This window comes from Mytilus californianus, unplaced genomic scaffold (assembly GCF_021869535.1).
Source record: "Mytilus californianus isolate M0D057914Y unplaced genomic scaffold, xbMytCali1.0.p SCAF_8, whole genome shotgun sequence".
NCBI lineage: Eukaryota > Metazoa > Mollusca > Bivalvia > Mytilida > Mytilidae > Mytilus > Mytilus californianus.
The window spans coordinates 83,866,502-83,881,263 of NW_026262734.1; the positions used below are offsets into that span (position 1 = coordinate 83,866,502).

The 14,762-nt window shown below is 30.5% G+C and overlaps 1 protein-coding gene across 1 annotated transcript in view; it reads right to left on the reverse strand.

The window, feature by feature from the left end:
* Nucleotides 1-6,751: 6,751 nt before the first annotated feature.
* Nucleotides 6,752-14,762, reverse strand: part of LOC127711578 (serine/threonine-protein phosphatase 6 regulatory ankyrin repeat subunit B-like) — a 45,073-nt gene continuing 37,062 nt past the window's right edge. The window contains exons 7-8 of the mRNA XM_052217666.1: nt 14,361-14,396; nt 6,752-11,616 (exon numbers count right to left, since the gene is read on the reverse strand). Coding sequence (XP_052073626.1) covers nt 8,648-11,616; nt 14,361-14,396 — 3,005 coding nt within the window. The 3' untranslated portion in view covers nt 6,752-8,647. The remainder of the gene's footprint in view (nt 11,617-14,360; nt 14,397-14,762) is intronic.

Here is a 14,762-nt window from a genome sequence, read left to right on the forward strand (position 1 = left end):
GAGGTCAATACGTTATATATGGACCTGTTCAGGTTATATTGACCGAGGACGAAGTATTGACTGAGCGGAAGTCCTTAATTTATATATTACATATGTAAACAATGTATTTGAGACAATATAAAAATGTCTATGTTTGGGCAATGGGGAAAACAATGTCTTTGGAACCTGTATTTCAATAGCACACAACAAAGAACAAACAATGAGGATTCAGGAACAGTTGTCTGTAATTCAAAAAAATGATAAATGTGGTAATTATGACAATGTAAAAAATGGTTCCAAAAATTCCAGTTCTTTTCTGTTACCAAAGTGAATCAATTTTTAAAAGTTTCTAATGTGAATAAGGAATAAATTAAAGATACTATTTGTGGTTTACTAGCCAATTTTTTTTTTTTAGCCATACAATACATAAGGTTAAGAGATATAGTAAAATATAGTCCGATTTGTTGGTAACAGGAAAGAACTTTATTTCAAAACAATTACTTTGTTTTCATAGCATTAAGAAAAAAAACTCATTACGAATTGGTCAAAATTGGAAGATAACAGCAAACAAAGTCATTTTTCTTTTGAAACTTTCATTTGCTAGATGAAACATCTGCCTGTAATGAAAAATTCTACAATAAATTCCTTTCTGTTACCATCTACAATGCTAGAATTGCAAAATGTTCTCTGCTGTTATCAAAAGTCAAAAACCTGTCTTGTCATTCAAAAGACAGTATATTATGATGAGGATTATTTAATATGACGATAATAACATATATTAAATACACTGTTTGGCATATAGAAGGTTAAATTTGTGTTTCATCAGTACAATTGTCTTTAACATCCTCCCTGTTACTGATTATGGCTATGCTGTTACTTTTTATCAGGTATAAACATGACAGAACGTAACAGAAAGGAATTCCGCAGTACTTTTTGTTCTTTTATTTGAATTACATATCAATTTAATAAGATGATATAAAAACACACTTCATGTTATAGTGCTGACATTGAAATATTCTCAGAAGGTACACACAAAGGCTGTAACAGGGCAGAACAACAAAAGTAATCTTCTATAAATTCTTATCTTGGATGAGCTCGGATTTATCAAACTGGCCGCCATTCAAACTATTACATGTGTAGTCATACATTCAGGAAATGATGCTCTTCTCATTGCATTATAGGAAATAAAATGTTGGTCTTTCAAACGTTTCCACAGGTAAAAAAACCAGTGGTAACAGCAAGGAAATTACCCCATGGGACAAAGTTTTAAAGTGCAATTTTTTTTAGATATGCTTTAGGTATAAAAAAAAAGAGATCAATAGGGGACAACTTTCTTATATAATCTATCATATTTGTGACAATTCGAAACTTACTTACTTGATTTGGATATTCTTTGAATGATTTGTTTTGTCAGAAAACAACAGTGGACAACATGACTTTTTGGGGGTTTGAACAGTTGAATTATAATATTTTATTGGAAGAAATATAAGAAGGAGTGTTAAATAGGCAATAGTTGGTGCATTATATACTCTAGTTAATACTAAAACATAAAATTTTCCAAAAAGATAATTGAATTAAAAGATAATTACCGGTGAACGATGGAACCAGGAAGCTAGACATTTTTTTATATTGTCTCATTTAGAAAATGGACTTCAATGATCTTTCTGTGTATTTTTAAATTGTATTTTGTAAAATTTGGAACATGCTATTGAAAATATCAGTAAATAAGATGAACTTGTTTGTATTGTAAACAAAACCACAACATAATTTTTTTAGAACAAATACGAATTCAAATGAAACTCATTTCAGTCTACATTGTACTTGCAAATCTTCTTTCCGCCATGATTGTTATGCGTAACGTCACGTTGAGTAATTTCGGATCGAAACGGCTTATTTTAGCAAGTTTTTAATATTGACCGTCAATATGCATATAAATAGAAACATAGCGTCAATATACTTAAAAATAGAAACAAGGCTTCAGATGCATGAAATAACATGGGAAACACGTGATCGTAATATCCAATGAAAACGGGAGAATGCTACACCATATGTAATATACATAATTAAAAATGAAGACAACAATAATAATGCAAATTCACAATATTGCTGAACGATATACGAAAGGCAAGACATGCATGATTATTATGTATTACAAACATATTTTATGAGCCAATATCGTAATCTAAAACGCACTTAAAGGTATATTATGACCATGCTTTGGTATATATCACAAGTTTAATTCATATGCTTTATGTAAGCATTTATCAGCCAGGTATTTAGAGTCGAACCATGTGTTGGCACAGATCATACTTGTACATACATATACATATATACAGAACAGTTGAACATAGATACATTTACGAAACGCGCGTCTGGCGCAAATACAAAATTTCAATCCTGGCATCTATGGTGAGTTTAATTATACCATGTGCATTGTATTTGACAAATGGTATTTACATTTAAAAAACATCATGTTTTTGGTCAAAAAGTAACGAAATGACAAGATATTTGGTCAATAGAACGTTAAGTTTAAATACATAAATTCATTGTTTACAAACCGTGTATATTAGTATACACAAAGTAGTTAATTCATGTTACATATAGAGCATGATTTAAATCTATGCAACAAGTTTAATTCATAGGCATTGTTAAGTTATTATCAAGTATATCATGTATATAGAGCAAAACCATGTAGTTGAACAAGATCATACATACACATAAAACATTTGAAATGTCAAAAAGATCATGTAGAAAAATTGTTCCATGAATTTGGTAAATGTAATTTACATATAAAATAAACCGTTTTGGGTCAAGAATAAATTACAAATTGACCATGTAATTTGTTAATAAAATTTGATTAAATAGAACATGTAGAATGTCACCAGAATAACTGTTCACTTTAATAAGATTTGATAAATGGACAGGGAATGAAAACTGTCCTCTTAAACCATAAAGAGGTTATGCATAAGACTTATTTGTCTGTATTTGATTTATTGTTACCAAACAGAGAATCTTTGTATTATTGATAATCCCTGAAAAATGGAATTTGTAGAATAATTCTTAAAATGTTCATTCATTATGTAAATTCACTGGTCATTTCAGGGATTATATATGATTACTAATGATTTTAGTGAAAATGCAAGATTATACAAATTCACTGTAACATATAGACCATTTTCTTGGTCAATATATGTCGGTAATAGACCATGTAATTGTTTCATTGGTGTTACTTATATACCATGTATTTGGTCAATAGATATTACTTAAAGACAATGTATTTGGTCAATAGATGTTGGTGATAAACCATATATTTGTTCATTAGAATTCGTTTAAGATATATATATACATTGTATGTACACATGTATTTTTTCTCAATAGAATATGATTATTAGATTTATATATTTTATGTAGACCATGTATTTATTCAATAAAATATGCTTTTTATATATATGCATTGTACATGGCCACCTATTTGTTAAACAGAATATGATATTTAGCTATATCCATTTTATGTAGACCATGTATTTGTTCAATAAAATATGATTTTTTAGATATATACATTTTAGGTAGAACATTTGTTCAATAAATGTTACTTATACACATGTAAACATGTATTTGGTCAATACATGTTGGTAACATATCTTGTTTTTGGATAAAACATGTTGGTAACAGTCCATGTATTTGGTCATTAGATGTTTTTAGACCATGCATTTGGTCAATAGATATCGGTAACAGACCATGTATTTGGTCAATACATGTTACTTACACTACAAAAGTCAAAAAGTCTGAAAAGACCAGTTTTTGTCTGAATTTGCATGAAATTTTACTCGACATTCTTAATTTGTCTGAATAATTTTTAAAAATTCTTGACATAGTATGAATTTGTCTAATAAGGTTCTTGATTTTTCTTGACAAGTGTCTTGACAGTATGAACATTGTCTTAAAATTTCTCGACACTTCCTGTATCATCTGATAAGAGTCTGGATTAGTCTCGACCAATTCTTGACTGTCTTAAATTTGTCTCGATCTGTCTTGACATATTCTTGACATTCTTAATAATGTCTGAATATGTCTTGACATATTCTTGACATTCTAAATAATGTCTGAATATGTCTCGACACATTCTTGCCAGTCTTAAATATGTCTTGACACTATCTCAACAGTATAAATTTCGCCGGAAATGTGAACAGACTTATTCTGCACTGTTTATGACATTCTGTTGCTGTTATATACTCCTTTTTATTATGGCTAAACTAAACTTTGAAGAATCAAGGATTAATTTGGTATAGTAAGATACCCTTTTGGTGCAACTAAGTTGGAATACCCTGAATATAAGGTAAACGGACAGAAAGTCACAGGACAAAAAGTCACAGGACATAAAGTCACAAATTTGATAGGACAAAAAGTCACAGGACAAAAAGTCACAAATAATTTGTTGACAATTTTATGAATGTATAAGAGAAAGATCTTGAAATAATTTCTTTTTATTACATATATTCATTTTTAAGTTTAGGAAATTGTTCATAAGCCTTGATAAATGAAAATTTATTGAATTTTAATCATGCAAAGGATACATTTCTTGGCACAATGAAGCCATTAAAGTACCAAGCCACTTTAACATTTTGTTTTCATAGCAATTATGTGATCATTATTGATATTTATTGAATAAATTTTAATTACAAAGTTGCTTCATATAAAAGACTTCAAGAAAAAACAAAAAAAATTTTTTAAATTAGTGTTTTCTTGATTAAAGAAAAATAATCTCAAAACTGAATTGTGACTTTTTGTCCTGTGACTTTTTGTCCGTGACTTTTTGTCTGTGACTTTTTGTCCTGTGACTTTCTGTCCTACATTCGGATATAATCCCCCATGTAGTTTAATTTTGATTTATTTTTATTAAACATTTAAGTAATTGTTTTCACTTGGAATATAAGTCAAAGGTATTGACAAACAGCATTTAGATTTATGCCGTTCGCAAAACTGCCAGTCAAATTTGCTTTACTAAAATAGGTGTCTTGTATCTCTTTTGGACCCCACAACTCATCTTTTGGGTTTGTGTGGCTAAAAAAAGAGGGGGGGGGGGGGGGGGGGGGGCTTTCGTTTAGGTCAAAGAATTTGTTCCCATCTTGATTCAAAAACCTTATTCATTTTTTAGAACAACCCAAAATCATTTTTTATTCAAATTAGAGTGTTGAATTTTATAATTTTTTATCAAAAATAAATATTTGTGATAACTCCTTCCTGAAAAGAAAAAAAATGTTTAGATCTATATTATGCATGTCTGTTTGAGAACCATTTCATAAGACCGATGATTTCTATAGAAATCATTGATAAGACCCATTATAAATACATTTTTTTTATTATTCCTGGAGTAGATAATAATTTTCTTTTAATCTTTGGGAATTATTCAATTTGTTTTTATGTTAAAATAATTAACTTCATAATTTTGATGAAGAAAATCCATTTCAATTCAATTTTTTTTTTCATCAAAATGATGATTTTCATTTTCATCGAATTTTATAATTTTTTATCAAAAATAAATATTTGTGATAACTCCTTCCTGAAAAGAAAAAAATGTTTAGATCTATATTATGCATGCCTGTTTGAGAACCATTTCATAAGACCGATGATTTCTATAGAAATCATTGATGGGACCCATTATAAATACATTTTTTTTATTATTCCTGGAGTAGATAATAATTTTATTTTAAATTTTGGGAATTATTCAATTTGTTTTTATGTTAAAATAATTAACTTCATAATTTTGATGAAGAAAATCCATTTCAATTCAATTTTTTTTTCATCAAAATGATGATTTTCATTTTCATCTATCAACAAACTTTTTAAATTGTAGCGGCATGGTCGGTCAACTGATAAGTTGTATGGCTGATTACAGGTAAAGCAATAACTTCTATTTGACAGTTGCGTGTACTCTGGGGTGTGGAATACCTTAATTTTATGGGGAACATCCTGTCCATGTGTAATACTTAATATATTCCAACAGATGACATTACACAATTTTTTCTTCTGTTAAATGAATGATTTGTATATCATCATAATTTGCTATTTATATAAACCACATTTTGGTATAATAATTATTTACCATATCAACATTGAATATTATGAATGTAGAATGAAATATGTCTACAGTATGATTGGTTTGAATCATTTAATTTATAAGATTTAGGAATCAAAATTTGTAATTATTTAAAAACCCACATTGAAATTGTTTTATATCAACACACCCACATTTGAATTATTTTATACTTTAGATTTCATAGCCATATTTGCATTTGTAAAAATATTTATATACCCAAATTTTCAATTATTTTACATGCCCAACTTTTATTTTTGTTGTAAAGAAGTGTAACTTGAAACAACAGTATATCATATAAAGGGAAATAAAGATTAAAGTTATATCATGAATATTGGTCTTGATTTGTAAAACTCAAAACTGTCAAGTAAATTTAAGACACGATTCAAAATGATCAGAATATGTCAAGCCATACTGAGAAAAAATAAGAATGTCGAGAATATGTCGAGAAATTTCAAGACAGTATTCAAATGTCAAGAATTTGTCAAGAAATTTTAAGACCATATTCAGAATGTCGAGAATATGTCGAGTAAATTTCATACAAATTTAATATAAATGAGAATTTGTCAAGAAAAATTAAGACACAAGTCATACTTTTGGAGAATGTCGAGTAAAAATTCATGCAAATTAAGACAAAAACTGGTCTTTTCAGACTTTTAGACTTTTGTAGTGTTATTAACCATGTATTTGACCAATAGATATTGTTAAGAGACCATGTTTTTGGTCAATATCTGTTAAACCAGATAATTTTTCAATATATGTTATTTACAGACCATGTGTTTTGTCAATAGATGTTGTTAACAGACCATGTATTTGGTCAATAAATTGTGGTAGCAGACCATGTATTTGGTTAATAGATGTTACTTATAGACCATATATTTGATCAATAGATGTTGGTAACAGACCATGTTTTTGGTCAATATACATGTATATGTTACTTATAGATCATGTATTGGGTGAATAGAATTTAATATTTAGTTATACATTACATTGTTTATAGACCATGTGTTTGGTCAAAATCTGTTATACCAGATAATTTTTCAATAGATGTTATTTACAAACCATGCATTTGGTCAATAGATGTTTGTAACAGATCATGTATTTATACGATAGATGTTACTAATAGACCATGTATTTGGTCAATATCTGTTATACCAGATAATTTTTCAATATACGTTATTTACAGACCATGTATTTAGTCGATATATATTACTTGTAAGCCATATATTTGATCAACAGATATTACTTATCGACCCTGTTTTTGATCCATAGAACATACTTTTTAGATATATACATTTTCTGTAGACCAGGTATTTGTTTAATAGAATATGATTTTTAGATTCACATATTTTAAGTAGACCATGACTTGTTCAATAAAATATGATTTTTATATATATTAATTTTTTATGTAGACCATGTAATTTGTCAACAGAATATCATTTTTTAGATATATACATTTTATTTAAGCCATGTAATTGTTCAATATAATATGATTTTTTTATAATGACTATTTTAGGATAATTTGTGTTAGTTGCTGTTACAACTCAGCAGTACTCCATATATAATTGTATTAATGTTAAGTTTAACTAATAGAATTGTTTTTCTTTCTTTCCTTGCGAAAGAATATCTGCATTAAATGGTCTATAATGTAAATGTACAAGAGTATGGTGTAGTAAATTTAGAGTGACAAAAACAGAAATAATCATAGCAATGACATTATGGAAAAAAAGAAATATACGGCATTTAGACAGTAATTCGTCACTAACTCTAAAACATACCGGTTTTCATACAGTGTTCATACAGTCTTCGACTGATAGACTAATACATATAAAGCAGATAAACATGAACTACTTCATTTAAATCAAACACATATCCTCTGTTCCTGCATGTAATAGGAAGTGAAGCTATACGGTTTTTTTGTATTTTTATAGACGAAATAATCGAATGTATCGCAGTACATATCAAATGTTTTAAACCAATATCAAATAAAAAGAGTTATAAAATAGTATTAATTTAATGTTCTGATCTGCTTCCTAGATGTAACATGCCATACAGACTAAAGACCAAATGACAAGAGTTAAAACGATGTTTATATTTGCTGATTTTCACATAACAAGCACAAGACCTTCATGCCCTAAGCACCTGCAAACAATAATGCCATCTTCTTTTTTTCATGATTTCAATGGATGTTAGTATATGCATCTGCTAATTTTGAGACAACAGTAGTTTGCTAATGTTCAAATCGCATTAATTCATTTTGAAGATACAACTCAAGGTAACACACCGTCTTCAATAATATAGGATTTAATATCTGCTTTATACATGTTATATCTAAATTATTTGTTGACAACTAGTGTGTGGTTACTGGTATATGAGATTATCAGTGGTATGAAGCCATCATAGACAACATGATTCTTCTGTAACTGAGACCCTAATAAATCAGTATATTCCTTCAAGCATGCTACATGTGATTAAAGAGAACAACTACATGCATCATTATCATATAAATCATCGCCAGGACTCGTCTATATCAATAACCTTATTATATCAGTATGTTCATTCTGACTCCTAATTTCAGATGATTTTACAGCAGTCATTTTCGTTTGGGTGATCCCTTAATATCGCCTGTAACAATAACACAACTATATCAGTATGTCCTTCCTGTCTTGCAATTTGCAGAGGACTACATCCATCTTTGTCAATTTCATTCACGTCAGGATTCTTCTCCAATAGTAACCTCACTGTATCAACATGCCCTTTCTGACTTGCTTTGTATAGAGGACTGCAACCCTCATTATCACATAGGTCAACATCACCATTCTTCTCTAATAAAAGCCTCACTATATCAGTATGTCCCTCCTGACTTGCCATTATCAGGGGACTACAACCATCAGTGTCACTTAGATTAACATCAGGATTCTTTTCCATTAGGAGCATTACTATATCAGAATGTCCATTCCGACTTGCTTTGTACAGAGGACTGCAACCATCATTATCACATAGGTCAACATCACCATTCTTCTCTAATAGAAGTCTTACTATATCAGAATGTCCCTCCTGACTTGCCATTAACAGAGGACTATAACCATTATTGTCAGAAAGATCAGGACGAGGAATCTTCTTTAATAACATTTCCACAATAGTAGTATACCCTTTACAACAGGCATTGGTCAGTGCCTTAAACACATTTTTGTTATATAGATTAACATCATGATTCTTCTCCAATAGTAGCCTAACTATATCTGTATATCCATTGGTAACTGCTATGTATAAAGCACTACATCCATATTCCTTGTTTGATTGATAAATAATGGTCTTCTTTTCCAATAACATTTTCACAATTTCAGTATATCCTTTATAACATGCCGTTTGTAGTGGAGTGAGTCCATTATTATCACAAAGATTAACATCAGGATTCTTCTCTAAAAGCAACCTAACAATATCAGTAAATCCTTTCTGACTTGCCGTGTACAGAGGAGTATAACAATATTTCTTGTTACATAGATCAACATTAGCATTTTTCTGTAATAGTGACCTTACTATATCAATATGTCCTTCCCAACTTGCCATTAACAGAGGACTACAGCCATTATTGTCACATAAATCAACATTCGGATTTCTTTCTAATAGCATGTTCACAATAGAAGTATACCCTTTATAAGATGCCAATGCCAGTGCAGTGAACCCATATTTGGAACATACACGTATATTAACATTAGGATTTGTCTTTAATAGTAGAAATACTATATCAGTATATCCATTCTGGCTTGCCATGTACAGAGGACTAGAACCATCATTGTCACATATGTCAACATTACTATAATTCTCCAACAGTAATCTTACTATATCAGTATGTCCTTCCTGGCTTGCAATTAACAGAGGACTACTGCCATTATTGTCACATAGATCAACATCAGGTTTTTTCTTTAATAACATTTCTACAATAGTAGTATACCCTTTATAGCATGCATTGTTCAGTGCAGTCCTCCCAAATATGGAACGTATATCAATATTAGGATTCTTCTCTAATAGTAACCTAACTATATTATAGTGTCCTTCCCTACTTGCCATTGACAGAGGACTACATTCATCATTGTCACACAGATCAACATGAGGATTCCGTTCAAGTAACATTTCTACAATACTAGTATACCCTTTACCACATGCCAAATTCAATGCAGTTGACCTATCATTCCTACACTGATCCACATCCACATCATTAAGTATCATCCACTGTACCAAGTCAGTATAACCATCACAACACACCATTATCAACGGAGTATTACCTGTTCCACACTCTTTTGGTACCTCTGTATCCTTGGTGTTGGTCAATGTTACTTGTATGGATTTGTCCAGTTTTTGTAAGTACTGTAAAAGCTCTTTCCTGAATGATAATACTTTAATATTAGTATTACTGAAAACATCTGTCACCTTTCCTTCAGACCAGTCCTTTATAAACCTGCTTAAATATGATTTTAAATGTGTATCTTGTATTTCAATCATAAAGTCAGTGTTATTGTTCTTTTCATTCCGCGATGTCTGCCAAATAAACCGTTCATGTACTAAATCACTATCACCATGTTCTATCAAACATTTTATCATTTTCTGACCAAAATATTGAGCAAGAAAATCAAACAACTTATCATGCATGGTTCTATAAACCCCATTTTGTTTATAAATAAATGTACCAATTAAAGTGTCAAGTACTTTCCATAGTAATTTCTTTGGTAAACTTTTAACTGCAAAAGACTCACTTATGTCATTTATCATATGCTGTTGTTCGTCTGTCACTTTCCCCTCGAACCAATCTTCCTTCAATTGATTATTAAAGATAACACATAAGGAAAGACTACATAGTTTATAGTTTCCCTCCGTACCACTTTTACTTAAGTTGTCTAGCTCATTTTCATAGACAAAAAAAGGATTTCTGAAAAATAAATTGGCATCTGAAATTTTTTGTTCATGACATAAAGAACATAAAAGTGGAAAGAATTCACTTTTTCGAGATAAAGGATCAATATCTTTCGCACTTGTACCAATATAGGTATTTGCTATATCATTTTTCTCATCAATTGTAAGACATAATTTATCTGATATTAAGTTGCATTCACAAGATTTAAATGGTAATAATATTTCAAACCTATGATCTTTATACACTTGTAACCTACAAGATACAATAATTTTACAACATTTGTCTGCAATAATTGTGTTAATGACAGGTAACAGCGGCTTCCAGTTCTCAATCTGTTGTTTGTTGGCAGCGAAATTTCCACAAATGTCATCTATAATGAAGACTGTATGTACACCAGGATGATAATAAGTTCTAATTTCCATTGGTGAATAAATCGTTATTATTCTGTATCCTATCTTCTGTAAAACAAGTGCTGTATGTCTGCAGATAAAAGATTTCCCAACTCCCGATGGGCCAGTCAAAGTCACACAACTGTTATTTTGTAAACATTCCATGACGGTATCACTGGCTCTTGTAGGCACAAACATATTATCCTTCCTTTTCCAGTCTTCTATCTCATTGTTAATTTGTTCTGAAAAATATGTTAGTGGAGCCGATTGAAAAAATACTAATTCAAATATCTAAATGAGGTAAAAATAAAACAGACATAAAATCATTGACAATAGTTGTTGCACATTTTTCATGTTTGTCATTCTTGGGCTTTTTATAGCTTACTATATGGTTTTGCTATTTTATTCATTGTTGAAGGCCATATGGTGAACTGTAGTATTTTACATCCATGTCTTTAACGACATCTTCTTATGTTCATATGCGTCTTAGTTCCTTCAGACACTTGTCAAAAACAAGAACCAAAAGAAGCAAGATCATTTAACTTCACATTCAGATATATTGATGGTGTTCATTCTATTAACAATCCAAACTTTTCTGATTGGATTCCATAAAAATATCCTCGAGAACAAGATTTTATAGAAACAACAGATACGGCTTCCTCCGCCTCATTTTTAGACTTATACCTCGAATTTGACATACACGGTCCTCTAAGTACAAGAATCAATGATAAACGAGACGATTTTGATTTTGAAATTATAAATGTCCCCCACCTTAGCAGCAATTTACCAACTTCACCTGCATATGGAATGGACATTTTCAAACAAAAAGGGTTTTTCAGAGCTTTCAGCTGCTACTCAGACTTTATTAAATGTCACCAGTGTCTCTGAGCAGACAGTTGACGAACCAGGGCTATGTCAAAGGACTTTTCGTCCTTTTTCTAAAAATGTTCATCGGAAGCTACCAAAGCCTTGGTGATAAATATTCCGTATCAACTTCACAAATAATGTAGGATGGTCTTGAAGTCTAGATTCTAGGTTCTGACGTTGTTCATCATTTTAATTACGTGCTTAAGTGTTTTTAATTGTCTTTGTATATTTTTAACCTTTACTGTTTAGTCCATTTTTGGTAATATACTTTTGGCGGGGCTCGGTATTTATACATCCCGCCCTTGGTATCACATGCATGTTTTGCAAGCTGTAATGTATAGGCCAAACTGCATATGTGGAACATATATAATTAATTCCAAATTGAACTTAAATGTATTGTGAATCAATCAATGATGACAACCAGTTCAAGGTAAGGTTACTAGCAAAAGTATTGACTTGAATATCCTTGAGTTACAGAGATATTAATTAACTCAGATGAAAATCTTAAACAACATCAACTAGGCTGTAAATTTGAATGTGAGTCACATGACCTTCGACTTGGAGCACACACTTTAACTAGTTGTAGCAGATTTCGTGGATTAAACATAAAGTCTACCCTTCATCGATAGAAATCACGTCAGTAAAGAAAGGGTACAACAAATACATTGTAGTAAGGAAAGGTATTAGCATGACAACTTTGAATAGATATAATATATATATATAAAGTGAGAATTCAACGGTTTTCAGTATCTGTTTAACAATGTATGAAAAAAGGAGGTCGGGCATAATCAGGAACCAACAATCAAGGAACAAAATATATCACTTGTAAATGCGTTGTAACGGTAATTTTGAAAAGCTTAAATCTAAGAAATGTTAAAATGATAAAGTCTTGTTAAGAACTTAAGTTCTTTTTTCAGATATTTTCTTGATGTAAATTTATTAATAGGTCTGACAGATTTCTTGTCATATGATATTGAATAGTGCATTTGTGGTACATTCACATCATCATCAACATTACCAAGTTTTCCATTATTATTGATTCATCTTATTTTCAATAGATAGACTCGTAAAGTATTGTATATTTTGAAATATTGCATACAGATGCTAATATTGTATTGTTATATATTGTATTTATGAGCGAACTTTCCAATATTTCTTATTTCATCGAAAAAGAGATAAAATCGACTAAAGGTATCCACAAAGTTGTAGCATTATATACCTAAAATTTGTTTTAAAAAACGAGCAAGAAAATACATTCAAGCTGATTATGGCTGCATATAAGAAAAAGTAAAAGTACTGCAAGAAAAGCTTATGAAAATGATAAAGCCATGGCAAAATCCATTATTCCTTTAGGGAAACACCTGAAACAATTTAAAAATTGTACACTGACATTTTATGGGGGAAATCCTGAGACAGTTTGATTGAATTCTTTTTAGGGGTTTAGGAGGAGTAGTTGCAACACACGTCAAACAGAGATATATTTCCCTGCCAGTGTGTGTAATTATGGTAGTGCAGAATGTAAAATGGCTATGTTGACATTTACACGTGAAATTTTCAAAACATTCACAGTAATGATCAATGACTGAAGAGGCAGGCTCAAATACTCTATGTGGAAATAAGAAATGGCAATGCTTATACTTCATACCAAATACCACTGACTTATCATTGGTAGTTCCCTTTGAACTGACCTAAGCACACACTTCATGTAAATTTTGCAAAAGTTTCAAAGTCGAAAATCTATGATTAAAAGGAGTGGGTCAAAACAATCTCCAATGATTTGAGATGTGTAAATGCCTCTACAACTGCATACGAACAATCAGTGACCTGCAAGTAGTGGCTCCCCTTAAACTTACCTTATCACAAAGTATTATATTGATGTCGCTTCGATCCATGCGAGATAAAACCTTTATGGACGGGAACATCCTACACACATATGCATCTGCATATTAGGATCTAACAGTATATTAAGTTGGTGATGTTTACATTTAATGATTACTTAGTGTACAAAGTTGTATTTGAATCAAACAATGGTTAACGAACTTGACCCGGACAAACGGGAGTACAGAAATACTGGTACCTATATATCCTTTATAAAAGCTTGCTGGTTATAATAGCATACCTGCTATATTTCTTTGAATTTCTCCCTGCTCCTCTTCTGAAATAAGAATATAATTTTATCATATGGTCTATACACATGTAACAGGAAATGTATTATTTTATATTCTCATTCAAGACACATATCAAGGATACTCATCAGACAGTTGGAAAATCAAATCAGTGATGAAGTTTGAGAGCACTGACAATAATAAGTTTCTATGAATTGTGTCAACTCTGAGTACTTGCCATGGGCAAAATTGTAGTCAGACATAACACTTTATTTTATGAATATTCAGTCATTTGTACGATAGACTCAAGGATGTAGACTCATTAATATTAAGCTCATGGACAGAAAATGAACAGAGAAGCAAGTAGTATAGTCTTATGACTTCATATATAGATATAAAGCACAAATAATACGCAA